At 38.0% G+C, this 20,427-nt stretch overlaps 1 protein-coding gene across 1 annotated transcript in view; it reads left to right on the top strand.

Moving 5' to 3' along the window:
* Window positions 1-20,427, top strand: part of MIPEP (mitochondrial intermediate peptidase) — a 68,820-nt gene that overhangs the window by 43,561 nt on the left and 4,832 nt on the right. Inside the window, exons 17-18 of the mRNA XM_051626321.1 lie at window positions 14,033-14,154; window positions 15,502-15,575. Of these exons, the coding sequence (XP_051482281.1) occupies window positions 14,033-14,154; window positions 15,502-15,575 (196 nt within the window). The remainder of the gene's footprint in view (window positions 1-14,032; window positions 14,155-15,501; window positions 15,576-20,427) is intronic.

The following is a 20,427-nucleotide window of genomic DNA, read 5'->3' as shown; positions in this document are numbered from 1 at the left end:
CCCTCCATGCTCACATTCTTACTGTTGAATTGTTATCCTGAAAGAATTTTCTTTCAGCCACTTTATTCAGGGAGTAGGGTGTTGGAAATACTCAGCTAAAGGTAAAAAAATAATTAATGTACCTAGTTTTGTACAGGTGTAGTCTTGTAATGCTGAACTTAATTACTTTTTCTTTTTTTATTAAGGAAGACACTGGAAACAATACATTGGAAAGAGGATTTATTCTAGCTTTGCAAAGGACTATTTGTAAAAGGCAACAAAACACTGTGCTCCATGATGGTGTTTGTATGCTGTCACTGTCAGCCTGTGAGGGCAGATCAGTGTGAAGTAGGACTTGGAAGTGAGTTTTTCTCACTGTATTGCTGTGGCCTTTGGCACGTCACTTATTTATGCGTTGATGTGGTATCTGAAAGTGTTAAAGCCTTGAGTTTTACTGAGCTATGTAATTTTGGTCTTCATCATGACTAATCATGCATTTGTTCTGTACTTTGTATGACATCCAGAGGTGTAGTTTGGATAGATGAAAATCATGGGATTTCCTTGACTGTCCAGAACTGAATTCCCAGCTGGAGCACGGCCCAAATCACTGTTTGACACTTTAGTCAGAATACCCAGATCCTTTCTCTGCTTTCTGCTTCTCAGGAAACGTACTTTTCTCCTTAGCAAAAATGTGATTTTAGTTCTATGAGAAGGAAAGGTATTATGAGATCCACGCTTCAGCCCTTTACTGTACTGCCTCTGCTGGCCTGGTGAAGCTAGAAAAGTAGGAGCAAGGTGTCTTCAGAGTGTGATGTCTGACTTCGTAACATTTTTATAAGTGTTGTTTTACACTGTTCCTCTGCACATGTTAGTCTGCAGAATGGTACAGTTGCCTGCTTTGAAAGTTAGACCACGGGTTTTGTTCCATTAAAATACTTTTTATGTAGTTGTTACCTTCAAAGAGTGTAACTTTTGTAATATAAGCATAGCCTCAATATGAAGAGGGACAGCAAGTTTTGGCCTGGAACTTTTTCAGCAAAATGTACTGTGAACTTTTGAACTGTTAGAAAGTCCATGTTCCTTACGTTTTAGAATGTAGAATTAGAATGTCTAGTCAAGAACTGTAATACAAGGATTCATTCTATTTTAAAGTAAACCAAAGCAGCATCCCGCACAAATATTGTCTTATGTGCCAACAGTAGGAAGGATAGTGGAAAGAAAATGCTGTTGAAGTCTGTATTTGCCATTCAAATGTTTCACAGGCATCAGGGCAGTTTGCACAACATGCAGTAGTATTTACATTGGCTGTGTTGACACACAGTTGCAGCAGCTGGTGCCACCTCCAAGGCAAAAAAGCAGAATGGAGCAGACTGTAGACAGATGGAAACACAGAGAAACAGCACTCCATAGGACTTTGTTTTCCTGAAGAATGCAAATCTCAGTTTCTGGCTGGCTATTGCTTATCTATTCAAAAGTACACAGGGTGTGCTGCTGGCTCCTGGAGGATGAAATTCCAATGGGATTTCTTTAGGCTGTTGCTGAAAGCAGAAGCTGACCACTGCCAGGCAGGGGGCAAGGAAATGTATCTCCTTGTCTTTTTTTGTAGTGTCTGCTGGTTTTGTTGCCAGAGGAGATCTGTGTTGCTGAGTTTGGAAAATGAATAGAATTTTGCACAGGCGGGATTCTTCAGTCCTTGTGATGCCTTTAAAAAACAATCACTTTTCATTTTGACTCTTCTAAGAAAGCAAGATAAAGCAAATAATAATGACCACACATTTTCCTCCCATTTCTTCCTGGATATACTTGGTGTTGAAATCTGTGTGCCCTGGGGAATGCTGTACTCTGCTTCTGCTCAAAACTTCTTCAAATCACCACTAATTTCTCATCTCTTGTGAAGCCAAGAGAGGCTTGCCTTGCAACTGATAACACTGTTTGCTTTTGGAGTATCTCTTGTGGTCTCTTTTACCTTTGTCTTCAGGCTGCCCAGAGAGACTTTTAAAAAAAGTATCAGGTGACCCTTTGATCAACCTGAGATGTGATCAGAGTTTCTCCCCCTGATCTGTTGCATGGTCCCCTGCCTGTCCCCCAAGTTCAGACTTGAAAACTACTTTCCCACTGTTAGTCCTGCGCCAAGTATAATAATTCCTATCTCCTGCTGTGGGTCTTGGTTCGATATTTTAACAAAAAATGAGACAGGGTAAACAGGCTCTGCATTGATAGAGGAGATTGCAGCCTCCTGCAGTTACAGGAAAGAGCTCCCAATAGTGAAGTGGTTTTACAATAAGCACCAGCTGCCCAAATCATCATACCTGAATTTTCTTTGTAAAAAATTGAATTTGTTTGAATTACTGATTCTTATAAAAAAATATAATAATGAACTTACTTATTAAGTGCCTGCCCATCATAGTAATATTCCTTCATTCTAACCTGGAAGTTTGGTGGGAGGTGCTGATTTGACTTGTGACTGTGAGGAAAAGTTATTTTGAAGAGTGATGCATAGTTAATCTGGGTTCTTTTTTAGATTGCTGCCAAATAGTCCATTTTGCATTTTTAAAAATTACGTGGCCTTCCAGTAAGTATGTCTTCCAGAAAACAAAAATTTCTTGTGTGGTATTTGAATACAAAGTGCAATGTTGGAATTAACCCACACATGTCATTATAATTACACTTTATAAGAGGGAACATGTTGCTGTGTAGGGAGCCTTTTGATATTTTTTGGAACACTAAATAATATGCTATATACCTTTTTGCTCTAACGTGTTAAATACACGTTAGTTAAGAAGGACCGACCACCTCTACTGGTGATGTAAAATGTACGTCAGGTTACAAATTTCATTATGCTTGTATTCATTTGTCCAGAGTGCCCGTTTCTTCGGTCTTATGAGAACTTCTTGATGGCCTGTGGTTGCTAGTAGTTGGAGAGACCAAAACACCTGTGAGACCAAATATGTTAGCCAGCCAAATATGCCAACAGAGAACAAGGCAGGTATTCTTATAGATACCCTAGAGGGAAGAAGTGTATGGAAAAAGGTGTATCACCAAAGTGGTTGTTAGTCTTTCTTCCTGCAGCTGGGGAGACTCTGCCCAGACAGGGATCCTGACCTTAGAAGGCTCCACCTAGAACTTTGCCTTAACTTGCTAGGATTGTGTGTGTCATGTTGCTGACAAAGGAACAGAATCAATGGATGAGATGCAACCTAACATTTGGTGTGCTTGCTCAGGGAGGTTGTTGGGCACTACAGAAAGAAGTGGCTTGCCACGGGTGCTGAGAAAACAAGGTTTTCATTAACAGGATGAGTATAAAGGCATCTGGCAGATTGGTCAGCTGAAGAGTTGGTGTCACGAGACAGAACTATCTCCTTTGCAGAGGGGAGGTAGTTTTTGCATCACATGTTCCATGTGTGCAAGTACCCTTTTTATTTTGTTGAACACCTGAAAGCAAAAAAGCAGCTGTATGACTTTTTCCTTTATGGGAGCCTATTTTAAGGAGTTTGAAAGTGGTCTGACCTCATACTTAGTTGTGTTAGGCAAGTCAGAGGCCAAAAAGGGAGACTGTGGTTTCTGAACTTCTGTATCACAGTCCTGTACTGATCATGATCACTCTTGGTGTAGTGGTGCCTCAGTGAAGAGGAGAATATAGTTTTTAACAGGCCTGTTTCTCAGCCTACTGAGGGCTGGCTGCCAGTTTGAATGAAGCGTCTTCTTATTGAATCTGCTGTCCATGTCATTGTGGCATCTGTTGTCTTAGGATTTCTTGTTGGGTCTTCAGAGTGACTAATAATGTGTAGTTATAACTGTGGTCCTGTGTAACATTTCATGTGAATATCAGTAACACCATATAAAGAAAATAAATAGTCAGACTGGGCAAGCAGTTAGGCAGCTGTATTAAATAAGCAATCTGAAGTGGTTTTATATCCTGAAAACTTGACTCAAGTTGTGAACATGAATATTGAAATTATTGGTAATGAAGGTTGAGTAGTGGCTGCCTGTTAAACTGTGGTTTCACTTCATAGTTATTTATCTAAATCTTACCAAAATTGTCTTGGATTTTATTAAGTTAAACTAATTTCATCTTGGAGCTTAAGCAGAACTGAAAGTTAGGTTAAAGGAAATTAAAAGGAGCAGCTAAAAGGTAGACTTGTTGCTGTTGGCAGAGTTTTTAAATGACCTATACTGGGTTGAGGATGAGGGAGAAAAAATTATGGTGCCAATCAATAAGATACTGAAAAGAACTAAGTAGGGGAAAAAGCCTGTACATTTTAGTGTTGGAGAAGGGGACTTACTAGAAAAGTAGAAGCCATATAAAAGTGAGAAAAATGGAAGACAGGATAAGCTCTGATAAGCCAAATATAAAACTGTGGAAATTTCAAGCAATTAAAAAATGAAAAAGTCAATAATGATTTTAAAAAATGCATCAGCAGGGAGAAGGCTGCTGTATTTGCTGGAACTAGAAAATTAGCTAAGTGTGGTTATTCAGAAGACACTATGTAGTTATCAAAGAGACTGAAAATAAGTGAGTTTTGATTAGGTAAGTAATGCAAATCATTTTTGAGAGGGATAGAAACACAACAAGAATTGAGGAATTAAAACTTAGAGAATGATTGCATTAGGTGTAGTCAGCTTGTCAGAATATTTAAGTTTGTCAAAGCAGTTGCTGACCTGCAGCAATTATCACTCACAAACTCATGAAAAAGAGGTAGTGCTATTATGATAGCTATTCTTATGAAGAGAGGAGAACTTGGGAACTGTAGACTGCAGACTCAAGAAGTAGTAGAACCAATTATTAAGCAGCTCCTAGGTACCTTGAGAACAATCAAGTGAGCAAAATAACCATGGTTTTGTTAAGAACCATGTGAGATGGAAAAAATCCACTTCTCTTCTTACGAAGTTGATTGACCTTGGGAATAGGAAGGAAATGGTTAATAGCATAACTCTAGGCTTAGCAAGCTTTCTGACACTTGCAAATCATAATTCCACAAGCAAATTGTGGAGCTATGGCTGAGGCAAAAATGTAGAAGACATACTGAAAGAGCAGGTGAAAGCTTAGTTTCAAGCTGGGACATTGTAAATGGCAGTCACCAGGTTCTGTCCAGGAGTTATTGCAGTTCTGTGTTTTTGTTAATGATTTGGATGAAAATTTATCATATTTATAGAAGCTCCTGCAGTTGACAACATTTGCAGAAATAATGAAAAGCAGAATTTAAATAATTCAGAGAATTTGGAGGGCTTGTTCAAAATGTTGAGAATTTTATCCTTTCAAAAGTAATCCAAAGTAGGTTGCATCAGGGAAGCAATTAAATCCATAAGTATTTAAAAAACAGTAAAGGCCAAAAGAGCATGCTTTTGTTCATGGGGCACTGTTAAATAAAATAATACCTGTTTTTTATATATACTTTAGTGCTTGGTGTTGAGTGCTTAGGAATGGGTAGTGTTGTGTCCTGTAGTAGGTGTTTATCTCTTAAAGAGATGTAGCAAAACTGGGAGAAATAAAGAGAAGCAGTTTTGGAAAGGTAATAGGTTTGGAAATAAGACCTATGAGGAAAGCTGAGGAAATGGAGCTTATTGGGCTAGCAAAGAGAAAGTTATGTGGGCACACGAGTTCGTCTATTCTGGTATTGAAAACCTTTTGTGAAAAAAATATAATTGGAATTAAGACAGTGGTAATTTGTTCCTTATGGGTAAGTAGATAATAGAAGGGGAAAAATGGTTAATTTACAACAAATGTGATTATGGTTAGTACCTAATCTTTTAACTCTTTTCAGTCTTTTCTTTCTTTGTGGAAGAGGGAAGCAGACACCTGGTAGGTCTAGGATCTCCTTTGCAGGGAGTTTTAAAGAAACCACAGTTATAGATCACAAAGACAGATTTCATCATAAAGGCAAAGAGCCTTCATAGTAGATTGCTTTTCCACTTTCTCTTCAATTACTTGAAGAGGCACTGATGTTGCTCATAGTCCACTTTTTGGAGTGTTTTGAAGAGAGATGAAGTCATATGTCATTACTCAACCTCTTCAAGTTTGTGTAACCCCTTCAAAGTAATTTTTTACCTTGCCATGTTGGAAACCGAAGTTGTTTACACAAAGTGCAAATCCCTGGATTAGCTTTCATATGAACCTTCTTGAAAGTACACTATAAAATCAAATTGAAGAGGCTGGGTCTAAGGAAAAGATTAATAAAGGAGTGCATAGTGAACTGTGGGGAAGTGATAGTTCTATAAATAATTAATAGCTAAAAGCCTTTTCAGAAAGATTGGTGCCCCACTGAGGTCAGTATTAAAGTAGACTCTGGGACTTTGAAAAGCTCTTAAAGTCACCCTTCAAGATTTGTTTAGGTTTCTGTCTTTCTGCAGTTGAGGTCATTTTATGGAAAAAAAAATATGCTGATAACAAATATTGTGAAGATTTGTTTATCAGTGGTAATATGACACTATTCACTGGGCAACTATCTACAGCAGCAGAGTGTTTACAGATATCATGAGATATGAAGCACTTTTAAGGAAATTCTTTTTGCAAGGGTTAGCCTTATGAAACTCAAACATACTTTAGTGATAGTATTTACATGTAGCAGAGCATTCTAAGGAACAGTGCAGGAAGTAGTTGCATACATCTCTTTGTAACATTTTGAAATAGCTGTATGTGCTTTAGAGATTTATTTTTTTATATAAGAAAATGCAGATTGCTTTGTTTAGTTTTACGTATTTCTGTTCTCACATTTCCTTTTTTTTTTTTTTTTTTTCCCCCAGGATTGTGGTACTGGAGCTATGTTTAACTGAATATACCATTGCCATGAATACAGGGTTGAGGGCCTGAAAGGAGACGCTTTTCAAATGTAGTGTGAGATTGTCCTTTCTGTGCAAAAAGTCAAAACAGAAAAGGAGAGGAGGTATTACCACCCTCACTTAAGAGGAGGTGGCAGTTGGACTGAGAAGGGAGAAAAAGTATTTTCCATCAAGTTCGTGTTGCAGTTTGTAGCAGATTCAGGATTATAACCATGATCTCCTAAATCCCTGTCTGGAATGGCTCTGGCAAAAGATAGTAATGATCATTACTGTAAAATAGTATTTGTCATTTTCCAGTGTAGATACAGATCATTTACATGGTTAAGTTGTACTGGCAAATATATTTTGCAGTTATAACATTACTTAAAATATATATCCTGTTTTTGTAAGAGATTACTTTAAGCAGCATTCATTATGTTTGTTTAAAAAATAGGTCAGTACTTAAAGTTTGGTTTAATTGGCAAAGTAGAATAAAAACTTTGGGCTTCAGTGTGAGTCTGTACCCAAAGGAAACCATGGTGATCTGATTCCAGTTTTCTCAGGCTTATAAATAATTAAAGATTAGGCAGCACTTATTATTAATTGGTAATAGAATGGTGTGTGTTTATTCCATGTGCATATATATGTGTGTAGAGTTAGATTTTTACAACATGAAGGTTTTTTTAAAAAATTGTCTGTTTGCATATTTCTTATATTTTACTTTAAAGGCTAGTTATAATATTTACAAGTATCAGTCTCCCAGCTTGTCCAAATAATGTCAGTCAAAGGACACAATACAGAGTCAATTTTCATATCTCTGTGTCTTTTAATCCAAGTTTTAAGCATTGTGGAGGAATGCAGATCACACATACAGTTTTTTGATCTTGGTATTCTTTGTTATGTCCCATGTCCCCCTTTCCCTGGGCTCTTTGTGGGAAGGAGAGAAGAGGGTGAAGAGTAAATAGTTTTAAATTATTTTGCTGTAGCAGCTCATATGCATTAATCATTTATAAAGAAGAATGAAATATTTTTCTTTCACTTAAGTAATTCAAAGACCCATATGGTACATATCTAGAATCACCTAAGTGGTTAATTGCATGTTAAATTCCTTTCCTCTTCCCTAGTGTAAACAACTGCAAAAATATTTACATTCCCTGCCTTGCTAGATTTATTTATCATTTTACAATAAAAACACTGAAGTGTTATAAATTGAAATCTTAATCTCTTGCTTGACTCACTTTCTAAAATGTCAGTGATGTCTCTGAGTTGGTTTACTTTTTGTGCTCTCCCACTCCTAATGCAGAAATGCACAACACTGAAAAACTGAAAAGTAGTGACGTTAAGCAAGTTAGGGGCACAGCACAAGAGGTGATTTCTCGAAATTAATTTTCTGTTATTCTAAATAAGATTAGAGACTACAGCAAAGGAAGTGGCTTTAAAGGTGTTTGTTGGAATTTTATTATTTTGGAACTCCAGAATGGTGCTGATGTAATTCTATAAAATTTTGAGGGGCTCAGGCCAAAAATACAGAGAGTAAGTTGACTGAGCAAACCACTGCATACCTATGGAGAGAATTGTTTCTGCCAGTCAGTGACTGCTCTGGCTTTTTCCCAGAGGTAGCCAGTGGCACAAATAGTTTGTAATCTCTGCACTCTAAAAATCATTAAATTGTTTCTCCAAGTGAGAGTGACTGAGGATGTCTTCAACCATGCTGTAAACTTAAGAAACAAACTAATGTAAAAAGGAAAAAAAATCTATTACTTGTTTCAGAATGAAAGAGAGAAGCTTTTAAGCTGCAAAGCATATATGTGACAACATCCTTTTGTTATTTTGTAAAGCGAGCAGTTTAAACAGAAAAATGGGAGAATAAATTCTGCTATGCAATAATTTGGCCTCCCCAAAATAAACTTACCCAGTGGCAGAGCTTGAGCTTCAGAGCCTGATTAGCACGCTAATACTGAGAGTCACTGTACTCAGTGAATGAGACTGAAAGTTTCTGTACATGATGACTGGATGTTGTTGCTGTTCTGTGCTGTGAAACCTCTTGAGTATCTTCCTTGAATTTTAAGGAAAGTGATCTTCAGTTTCCATCTGAGAGTGAATATGGGAATGAAAAGGATGAAAATGCATAGTGGAGATGAAGGAAAAAAGTGAGACCAGATCTTTTGGTTGTCAGATAATACAGTTTTTAATTTTGCTAAAGGCATTTTTCCTTTTGATATTTTAAAACAATGCCTGCACATCAGAATAGGAAACTTACTAAGCTAAATGTGGAGCATCCCTCTGCTCTGCACCCTACAGTCAATTTACCATTTTTCTTTGCTGAGAAGTGGCCTCGTAGCTCTTAATCTGAAACCTGCAGCTCTTTACATCCCACCTCCAGCTCCTGCTGTATGAGTAGGTGACCTGGTGCCAAGGAAACATTGCCTTTGCTAGCTTTCAGTGTGTGTGCTAGCATGCTAGGGCAGTGCTGTCCTGGAGTTCCACTAGCTGTGGTAAACCTTGGTTCCCAAAGGGAAATAGCCTGTACTGATTTCTATGCTAACTGCAGTTCTCTCCTGGCTCCCAAGTTACCAAAAGCCTGGAGCTTCTTCATGACACTTGGGAATTTTCTGCTAGTGTTGACAGCTAAATTCAAAGGCATTTGGAGCAATATCAGATTAGTGCCAGACCCAGGGGTTCTCCACCCAGTAGCCTCTGAAGGAGCTAAGTTGGCTGTGCCCATATTGTGTTTCCTGCCAGAATAAGAATTTAATTAAGAAGGGGGAGGGCCCCAAATACCATCACCATCAAATATTGTTCCATGTGGAAACTGTTCATCAGCTTGCTCATTGCTGTAATTGCTGTAGCATACATTTTGTAATTAGACAACTTAAATGTCAAAAATGCTGTTTTTAATTTAGTGTTGGGTCTTTTCAGGTTTTCACTTGTGCTTTTTTTACTTAGGGTGCAAAGCAAAATTAACTTAAATATACTTTTAAGTAACTGAAGTCACTGCAGAAACTGTTGGAAGAGCATTTTGAAAAATCCAAGCACTGTCAAGAATTTCTGTAGTGGGTTTTTTTTTTTTTCTTTCCAAAAGATGTAGTAGGGTGTTGTGTTTTTTTTTAGAGCTGATTCCATGTAATTGGTGGGGCTTCATGGAACAAAGATTACCCACATTCAAACAAAAGCCAGGTTAGCGTATATTAAGCTACCTATAGTTTTTTCTTTGGTTTTGCCTTTTTAGAATCACCTCTGAGTTTTGTATAATATTATTTTTGTGGTAATCTTAACAGTCTACACAATGGGATGAAAAACCACTGCACATGGAATTTTGGAAATATTTCAGACATGATTGTAAGAGAATATTGATGATGTTGGTGGAAAAAAGGCCCCTTTAATAACTGCAGTGGATCAGTCGTGCATCTTTATTTCAGTCTGTTGTGTTGGATAAAAAGCAGGCATGAACATGACCTGTGGATAGCATATTATCATAATCCATGGGATGTGTTGTAAAATGCACTGTTTTATAAACTCCTGGAATGGATTCATGGAACTTTTTGGAATAGGTGATTGCTCAGAGTCTTCATTACATTTCTAGCTGCTTACCAAAACTATAACATTTAATAAGGAGACTGCCCTAGTTCTACATGTCTAGCCTTCACCCTTTCCAAAAGGGAAATCAGTATGTCTTTTTTTTTTTTTTTCTGTTATTTTGTTTTAATATGGAGAAATCATTCAGCATTGAAACTAACACAAGAAATCAAGTAATTTTGCATCTACAGCTAATTTTATGAAAATGGAGTTTTAGGTTAAAATGTGAACCACTTAGTTTTAAATACATGTACATGATATGTTGGGTTTTTGAGGGTTTTTTTTATCATAGAACTTTTGAAAAGGTGTATTAACCTATATATTCTTGGGCTTTTTTAACATTTTATTGCCTGGATTGTAATTTCATCTATATAAAGTAGGAATATTTTTTCATGCAAGCAGGAAGCTCCTTGTGAATTAGGGTAGAGGATGTGTCTTAATGTTTAAGTATTTCTTTGCAGGTAGCAAAGTTCAGTTCTGGAATGTTAATTGCTAGAACAGTGTCAGATCAGAAAATGTACTTGAGTAATGTAATACATACTGGGTAATGGTGAAATACTGAAGTCTGGGGGGTTCCTGATCAGAAACTTGGGGTGAGGATGAGAAAAATGTAGCGACAGGGAATGACGACGTGCTAGAGTTCTTCATACTCTAGAGTGAGGAAACCCTGTACTGTTAAAAAAAAAGTTTTAAAATTAAATGTGGGCTTCTAACTTCACTAGGGAATGGCAGTGTTTATAATCAGATTTCTTTGACTGTTGTTTGCAATTTGAAAACAATTCTAGTTGCAGTATGCCTTTGAGGGTGGTAGTCCTATAACTTGAGCTATCTGAAGGTATGTTCTTTATGTATTCCAATGAATGAAGTCTCATCTGTACCTTAACTGTCTTAGGCATCTATATATTTTAGATGAATTGACTCATCCTCTGTTTTTGTTTCCTTTTTTGGGGACTGTCCTCTTCCCAATTAATTTTTTTTAATTCTCAACTTCATCATATTTGAAAGGCTCCCCAAATGCTGGGAGAGAGGCGAGCTGGTCTTTCCCTGGTCTGTCTATATCCTTTCCTTTTATCTTCTGAAAGGAAGCAATGTGAAGTTTCTTATGCTAGTCTATTAGCAATGACAAGGTCAAACAAAATGTCTTACATTAAAACAGAGTACTGAGGCCTGTTGTAGGTGCAGAATCTGAAACAAACTTTTAGTCTTGGACAAGTTGCTAAGAAAATGTTCTTTTCTCCTTGCTTACTTGTGTTGGATAGTTTCAACAAACCTGATGAATGGAATAGTTGTTCATCCTGGTAATGCAGATGAGCAGTTCTAGGTGCAGACCATTAAATGCAAGAGCATTTGATGTGAACAATGTGATCTGAGTTGTTCAGGAAGACATACTGTCCTAGTTACAGTTTATATGATGAATTAAAATAATTCCTTTCTGATGGGAGATGTGGAAATACTCTTCCCTGTGTCAAGCTCATAGAAATTATTCTTGTTTGTAGCAGAAGCAGCAGCTTGGATTTTTCACTGAAATTATCTATTTGGAAATTATTTAAATTTCTGAGTTTGTGAAACCAATTAATCAGTAAATATTTCCACATTCCTGAAAGAGTTGTACTTTCAAGTTTAAACTTCTAATCCTAACTTGGGAAACTTACTGTACAATAAAATGAAAACAGACATGTTTTCTTGCTCAGCCTTCTAAAAATGTAGGCTCTTTGATCTGTTTCAAAATGTGCTTTTAGTTTAGTGATTATGGTTATAATTAAGGGACTAGTTAGAAAAACTGTAGCTGTAAAGTATAAACACAGCAACTACAGTACTTCTCAGAGCAAACTGGGGAATCTGGATCCAAGTTGAATGTTTTTACATACTTGCATTACAATGAGATATGGTACAGTTGGTGTTTACTTTAAAGAAAAGAGAAAAAAAAGTTAATAGTTGTTTAGAATTTGCATCATGCATCAGGACCCACAGGAAAACTGAAGACTGGAGACATTTTTTCATCTCCTTTCACTTTGCTGCTCCTACTCTACACTAGCTGTGTAGGCTACCAGTAGAGGCTAGGTTGCTCACCCATGGCAAATTCTGGTTTAAACACCTGTTTTAGGGTGGAGATAACCATCTTGTTGAAAGTAGGTTTTGAATGGCTGAATTACAGCTAACTTTGAGAACATATTCATAGATGTTCCTCAGAAAAGGGAGCTAACAACTTTGTTTCTCATCAGCTGTTCACAATGGTCTAGTTTTTAGACCACTGTTTCCTACCTTTTTAAGGTAAAAAGACTGATCAAAAGTCAAATTGTTTTTTCCACTTTCTCACTTGGTAATTTTTTAAAACATACACATACATCTTTGACTTGCCTAATGGAGAACAAGATCAGCACTTTCTTGAATAAAGAAACATAGTTTGTTTCAGCTGTCAAAATTCAGGAAATTGTTACTTACAGTATGATAAAGGATCATGGTTGAAGATAAATAATTCTGGAAAACTGCTAATGCCCCTCCACTTTTTCCTTTGGCTGCCTCAGAATTTCAGCCATTGACTCTAGGGTAAGAATGAGCATCTGACAGCCCACGGATTTAAATGTAAAACATCTGTTATGCTGCTTTATTGTTTTTCTTAAATTTTCTCTGTAAAACTGTGTTTGGTAGTACCTACAAAAATCTTGACAACAGTCAGACCACCAGAATGTTAAGAGCTTTGACTTTGGATAGGAAGACAAATAAGATATGAGATTTGTCTGCTCTTTGATTTCCTCAAAGAGCTGAAAGGGCAGAGTAAGTTTTTCACTCCATCTATACGTTCATCCATATCCAGTTCAAAACATATGCCCAAATCTGTTGGGAAAGTGTCTCTCCATCTTGGACCTACTTGCCTTTCCACATTGCACGAGAGAGCGCATGAAATCATCATCCTTGGAGATACTGAGACTTCAGACAGAGCCCTGAGAAACCTCATCAAAGTTGGCTTTGCTATGGGCAAGAGGTGGATAAAATGACCTTTGGATGGAGTCTGTCGTCACTGGAATGGGTCGTAGTTGACACTATGATTCTGTAATTCTATAAATCCAAGTAACAATACATAAATAACAATATAATTACAGATTATAATCTGATATATATATATATATGCATTTTAAAATGGGCAAGCAAATCTGTGAACAGTGATACTGCATGTGGATGTAATTGGTCTACCTCTGAGGTTTTTTTGCTTATGGGAAGCTCTATTTTAAATAGTTATTAAATGCAAGTCCTTATTATAATTTTATTTGTGGCAAAAGTTATAGAGGGAGCTTTTCCAAGTGTGACACTGCACTTATCCATATGGAAGATGGTGAAATGTGGTATTACGAGTGATAACATAATTGTGGTTTTCTTTCAAGACTGGTAGAACAATACAGCTATTATCAAGTATGAATACATTTTTTACTGCTTAGTTTTTTCTTCTTCTGACCCTACTATGTATAGTTTCAATTGTGATGATCAGCATATTGGATATACAGTATTCACATTGAGAAATACTTCTTGTGAGAAAGGATGTGTTTATTTCTGGTGGTGGTTAGTGGAGGTTTTTTAAACCATCATTAACAGTATGAGATTTCCTCCATCATACTTCAGAAAATGGTGAACAATTTAAAAGATTTAAAGATTAAAAGATTATTTTAAGCAATATAAATAAACTTAAAGATTTAAAAGATTATTTTTGTTTGTTTTCTCTTTGCAGGCCTGGCAGCTGCGATTCAGTCATCTTGTGGGCTATGGTGCCAAATATTACTCCTACCTCATGTCTAGGGCTGTTGCCTCCATGGTGTGGAAACAGTGTTTTGCTCAGGATCCATTTGATAGGTAAAGCCAGAGAAAATATTAAGTTGAATGAAGTGTCATGCTACTTGCTTCTGGAAAGCATGAAACAAATGGGCCCACATAGGCTGATGGACTTCTAAAATGACAGTTAGTTTGTAGACTTTTTCTTGATTTTAAGAGGATTACAGAACAGGAAGTAACCACAGATAGGAAGTGTACTTTGAGACATGTTCATTGGTGCAAAAAATCTGTGTCAATGTTTTAAAATACAGGTGTGCCAATTAGAAGGCACTGAAATCCACATTTAGATGTAATTAGAGATAGATATAGATGTCTCATCACTTGTAATTTTCTACTGACATCAAAAGCATCTGTGGGTATTAAACAAGCTTCATGTCACCAACCTCAAAGCTAAGAATAGCAATCCTACTTGTTTTGCTTTGTGAAATTAAAAGGTAAATTGTGAGATCCCAGATTGTAACTGTTCTTATACCTAACGGGAATGTTCAGAGCATTGTAACAGAGCAACTTTTCCCCTTGGAGCAACGAAGGCTAAAATGTTATTTGCAAAGTAACTGCTGTAAATACCAACGCATATTCATGTGTATAAAATTTGTCTTGTTCAGTTGCTCATAGTCTGCCTTTAAATGTAATTTAAATTTGAGGATTTGTCACCGTTTGACTCAGGTTTAACAACAATGCTCTCGAGCCCCTCCCACCCAGGTAAGGAAGGAGAGAGAGAAAAAGAGAGAGACTTTGCTGGGTTGAAAACTAAACTATACAGCTATACAGTCCTGAGAAATCCCGGACCTGCTGGAGAGAGCACAGAGTGATGAGGGTCAGGAGAGCTTGAGCCTGGGGGTTGATGGTGATGGATGGATGGAGTCCTCCCTGGACACCCGCCATGGATGAAAGAGAAGGGAAGAAGAAGCAGGAAGGAAGTTGTCTTCTGTGATCTCTGACCTTCCTCTGAGCTTAGGTAGATATATGGAATGGAATATCTCTGGCCAATTTTGCTGTCTTAATTCAGCCTCCTATGGGGGGTCATAGATCTCCCCATAGTGTATGAGCTGGCAGAGTGAAGATGTGACCTTGAAGACCCAGCAGTTAGAAAAACATTCCACCAGTATCATTCCTAGCTGGAACACTCTGCTGCTAGTTAAAAGAAAGCTTACTGAAGGAAAAAAAAATACCAGTAAAAGGAAAATTGGCTTCATCCTGGCTCAAACCAGGGCAGGAATCAACATGGAATCAAGGCAGTCATTGTTTCAGAGTGGAAGATTTCATTCGATCTCTGTCTCTGAGTTCTGTAGAGATCATAGAAGCAAATCTGATGGAAAGCTGAGCAGGTTGTGTTTGCAGATGGCTCTAACATCTGTGTTTCTCCAGGGCAATGGGTGAGCGTTACCGACGAGAGATGCTGGCACACGGCGGTGGAAAAGAGCCCATACTTATGGTTCAAGGTAGAAAAAAATTACAACTGTTTTATTCCCTTGCCCAAGGAAGAAATAATTTAACTCTATTTCCTGGTTTTATCTTCTTAGCTTAATTATAGTTTTCATTGGATTTATGAAAAAAAACTTGTATACTTATTCTGTATATCACAAGGAATTCTACTGCCCCTGACACAGTTTCCTTGTGATACACAGAATAAAAGACACACAAGTAGTTGAGGTGATATGTTGAAGGGGTTGTATTACAAGACTGACTAAAGAGTTCAGAATAAGAGTATCACATATTTGAAGGAAGATAGATGACTTTTTTTTTATTTATTAAAAAAACCCCAAACTTTTATATACATGGAGTTCATAATAGGTGTATTTATTTTGTGTGTATTTGAACTTGTTTTGGCCATGACATTTTGCCACCATCATAATAGCTTTGGTTGTATTAATACTTTGAATACACATTCTCATGAAATGGAAGTCTGAAGAAACATGGTTTATTATTATTCTCAATGCCAAATTTGGTATTAGCAATACCATATTCATAAAGCAAAATTACTAAACTACATATATTAAAAAAATAATGTCACAAGAATGAAACAAGTTTGAGAAACTGCTGGCTTTATCTCATATCTCAGTCAATCTCAAATCAATGAAATCAGGATAAAAAGTTTCCTCTGTAATATTGCAGTGTTCAAAGCAAACAATTTTGCATTACTGTTGCTATTGCTGATATAAGCACTTGGTAAGTACTTCATCCAGTGGGACATTCTTCAATTTGCTCCAAAATGGTTAATATCAAGGATGAATATAAATGCCCTGCCCTCTGATCACTGCATTTTGGGGGACTGGAAGTTGTGGCTTTTTTTGTACAGATAAGCAAGACAGTGGCAATATGTCTGTATTTCATCATGAACTTGGCACAGTTTCATAATGCTAGCATTTCAGTTCTTCAACCCATTTGTTTGTGTTTGAGGCTGTAACCTCTGCTCCATAAACAGACTCATCATATATTAAGCAACTATGTATTCTCCAGATTAGTCTATTTATATTTCTGATCTACAGGGTTGCTTTTCCTTCAGCATGATTTTGCAAACTTGTATTTCTTTACTGCTCTTGAAGTGCTTGTGTTTGTAACCTCAAAAACCTATAGCCCAAGATTGTGGATTAAATAGTTGCAAGACAGGAATGCACATCTTTACAAGCAAATCCAATTATATTGCAATTCATATGGTGTAGAAAGAATGTTTTTAAACACCATTTATGCTTGTAATCTCTTCAAGTTCTGGGATATATTTTTAATTTTACTGAGCACGGAATCTTCCTGGCATGTCCTAGATGCTATGTTGAAGTTGCTGGCATTGTGCTCCCTTGAATCAGTTATTATTTGAATGAAGTTTGGAAAATGCACCTCTGAATGCATATATGAAATCTATAGAAGTACAGTGAGCTTTTCCCCCTGCATGTGGGAACGCAGTGGAATATGGCACAATCAGTTTGTGGTTCAGAGTATGTATCAGTTATTTTGGATAAAACTTGTTACTGAAATTAACCTGAAAAAGTGGCATCATAGTCCAGGAAATTCCAGATTTATTTTTAATTTAAAGGAAATCCAAATGCAATTAACTATGGCAAGGTACATTGAAAGCAAGTTTCTCTCTCTTGTAATGCCATAATTAGATGTTTTTTAGGCGTTTCAATGTTCATTGTCCTCATGCTCGTAGTCCTCAGTTCATATAGTGCAGATACTTCATCAGAGAGTTCTTAGGACCAATGGTGAGTGATGAAGAAGTGATAGCTGTGCAATTGGGGGGTTGAAGAGGTTGAGCTGTGTTTAAGGAATAGTTATGCATACTGCAGGACAGTGAACTTGGGGTTAATGGTAGAATAATGGGTTCTTTTTTGATGTGACCAAAAAATCTTATGTATGGTTTGATTTTGTTTGTTTGTTTGTTTAAATCAATAAATTCATCATCATGAAACAGAACTGTGTATCACTTTAAAGTCAGTAGCTCTAGTGCAGCTGCTATGTGTTTGTTCACATGTAATAAGAGAACCAGACAGCAGTAGCTCCTTGGTGTCATCATTAGTATGAGTGATACTGCTCATAAGTGCACAGGCACTGATTTACAAAAGATGGTAGAAGTCTTCAAGATGTTTTTACAGAATCACAGAATCATATAATAGTTGAGGTTGAAAGAGACCTCTGGAGGTCATATAGTCCAAACCCCTTGCTCAAGCAGGGCCACCTAGAGCTAGTTGCCCAGGTCCATGTCCACTATCTCCAAGGATGGAGATTCCACAGCCTCTCTGGGCAACCTGTGCCAGTGCCTGCTCATCCTCACAGGGAAAAAGAGTTTTCTTATATTTAGAGGGAACCTTCTGTGTCTCAGTTTGTGGAAAATGCCTCTAGTCCTGCCACTGGGCACCACTGAGCAGTCTGGCTCTGTCCTCTTTGCACTCTTCTTCAGGTACTTATACATACTAATGAAACCCCCCTGAGGCTTCTCTAGGCTGAGGAGTCCCAGCATTCTTTCATTATAGGAGAGTTGCTCCAATCCCTCAGTCATCTTTGTGGCCCTTGGTTGGGTTTTCTCCAGTGTGTCCATGACTTTCTTGTACTGAGGAGCTGAGCACTGGACACAGCACTCCAGGTGTGGCCCCACCAGTGCTGAGCAGAGGGGAAGGATCACCTCCCTCTGCCTGTGGGCAATGCTTTGCCTAATGCAGCCCGGGATACCATCAGCCTTCTTTGTGGCAAGGGCCCACTGCTGGATTTTGTTCAACTTGGTGTCCACCAGGACCCCCAGGCCCCTGTCAGCCAAGCTGCTTTCTTGCTGGGTGGTCCCCATCCTATGTTGGTGCCTGGGGTTGTTTCTCCCCAGGTGCACGACTTTGCACTTCTGGTTTTTGAACTTGGGGGCCCCCAACACAAGAAAGACATGAAGCTTTTGGAGCAAGTCCAAAGGAGGGCCACAAAGGTGGAGCATCTCTCCTGTGAAGACAGACTGAGAGAGTTGGGGTTGTTCAGCATAGAGAAGAGAAGGCTCTGGGGACACCTCATGGTGGCCTTCCACTACCTGAATGGGGCCTGCAGGAAAGGTGGGGAGGGACTTTTTCCAAGGGCTTGTGAGAGAACATGAGGTAATGGTTTCAAGCTGGAAGAGGGGAGATTTAGATTAGATATTGGGAAGAAATTCTTTGCTATGAGGGTGCTGAGGCACTGGCACAGGTTGCCAAGTTGCATGCAGATGCCCCATCTCTGAAGTGTTAAAGGCCAGGCTGGATGGGGCTTTGAGCAGCCTGGTCTTGTGGGTGGTGTCCCTGCCAATGCTAGGGACACCTAGCCCTAGGCAATCTTTAAGGTCCTTTCCAACCTGAACCATTCTGTGACCCTCTGATAACTCTGCCCTATCATCTAGGTCATTAAAGAATATGTTTAATAGGACTGGACCCAGTATTGTCCCCTGAGGTACACAGCTGGTTACTGGCCTCTAACTGGACTTTTTGACACTGATCACCTCCCCCTTGGCCTGGCTTTTCAACCAGTTTTCAGTCCATCTTCCTGTCTAGTCATCCAGCCTGTACTCTGAGTATCTTAGGGGAGACAGTGTCAAAAACCTTGAAAACCTGAAGTCTAGGTAGGTAGTGTCCACAGTCTCCCCTCATCTAACCTGGTCAGTTGTTTAATCATACAAGGTTTAGCATGACTTGCCAATGGTAAATCCATGCTGACCATTGCTGATGATTTTTTTTTTTTTGCTGCTCATGAATCTGGAAATGGTTTTCAGGATTAGCTGCTCCACCACCTTCCTAGGGATTGAGGTGGGACTAACTAGCCAGTAGTTCCCTGTGTTCTCCTTCTTGAAGACAGGAGTGACATTTGCTTTTCTGCAGTCTTTTGGCTCTCTTCCCAGTGGCCACGATTGATCAGATGACCGAGAGTCACCTTACAATGCCATCTGCCAGCACCCTCAGCACTCAGCATCCCATCAGGACCTGAGGTTGCTGAAGTATTCTCTGATCTGATCTTCTTTCACCAAGAATACATCCCCATGGCCACTTTTATCTTCTGATTTTCACTTCTATACTCCAAATTTCTTTAATATTACTTTCAGCAGAAAGTTTGGAATTCAAGATCATAAAAATAACTAGAATTAATCCGCAAATTCCTTGCCTGTGTATATTGTGATGTTGATCTGTAGACAGTGCAAAACTTAACCATGCTTGAGTGACTACCTGAAAAATGAAATTGAGGTGACTCAGGTCTTTTGACAAGTTAATAATTTGCTTGTTTGAGATTATATGAGGTTGCATCATAGAACAGATGATGGAAAAGCTTATTACATGTTTATACTTAATTGCGCTGTATTACAAAATTTGGGAATCTAAGAAGAAAAGTAAGAACAGTTACTTCTTTAATTTGTGTAGGTTCAATCAGCTTCTGATTCCCTTTGCTGCATTTTTACCTTTTCATTATGGATGTTCCAGAACACTTGATTTCCATCTTTTCTTTATTTTCATCAGTTGCAGAACTGCACTCCCGTAGCAGCTGACCAAACAGATTCCTGATTCGTGACAGATTGCACCAGACTTAAAAGCTTGTTGATGTTACTCTTCTTCAGGGAAACAGTTCTGTTTCTGTGCTCACTAGTGCCGTATTTAAAAAACATGAAGTTCCATAGGTGGTTTTTTCAGGCTTTTTTTTTTAATCTAAAGAAATGAGCTTGTACAGGTTTGACTTCTGAGTGCATGTATGCAGCCTTACCCTTGAAGTGCTTCCATATCTCCTTGTGAAGTTAGCCATTTTCATTGATTGTTTGAGAACAGATAACTTCACAAGCCCGTTTCAATTGTACAGTTTCTTTGT

The sequence above is a fragment of the Apus apus genome, chromosome 1, assembly GCF_020740795.1.
Source record: "Apus apus isolate bApuApu2 chromosome 1, bApuApu2.pri.cur, whole genome shotgun sequence".
In the NCBI taxonomy this organism is placed as follows: Eukaryota; Metazoa; Chordata; class Aves; order Apodiformes; family Apodidae; genus Apus; species Apus apus.
This window is presented reverse-complemented; position numbering and strand designations above follow the sequence as displayed.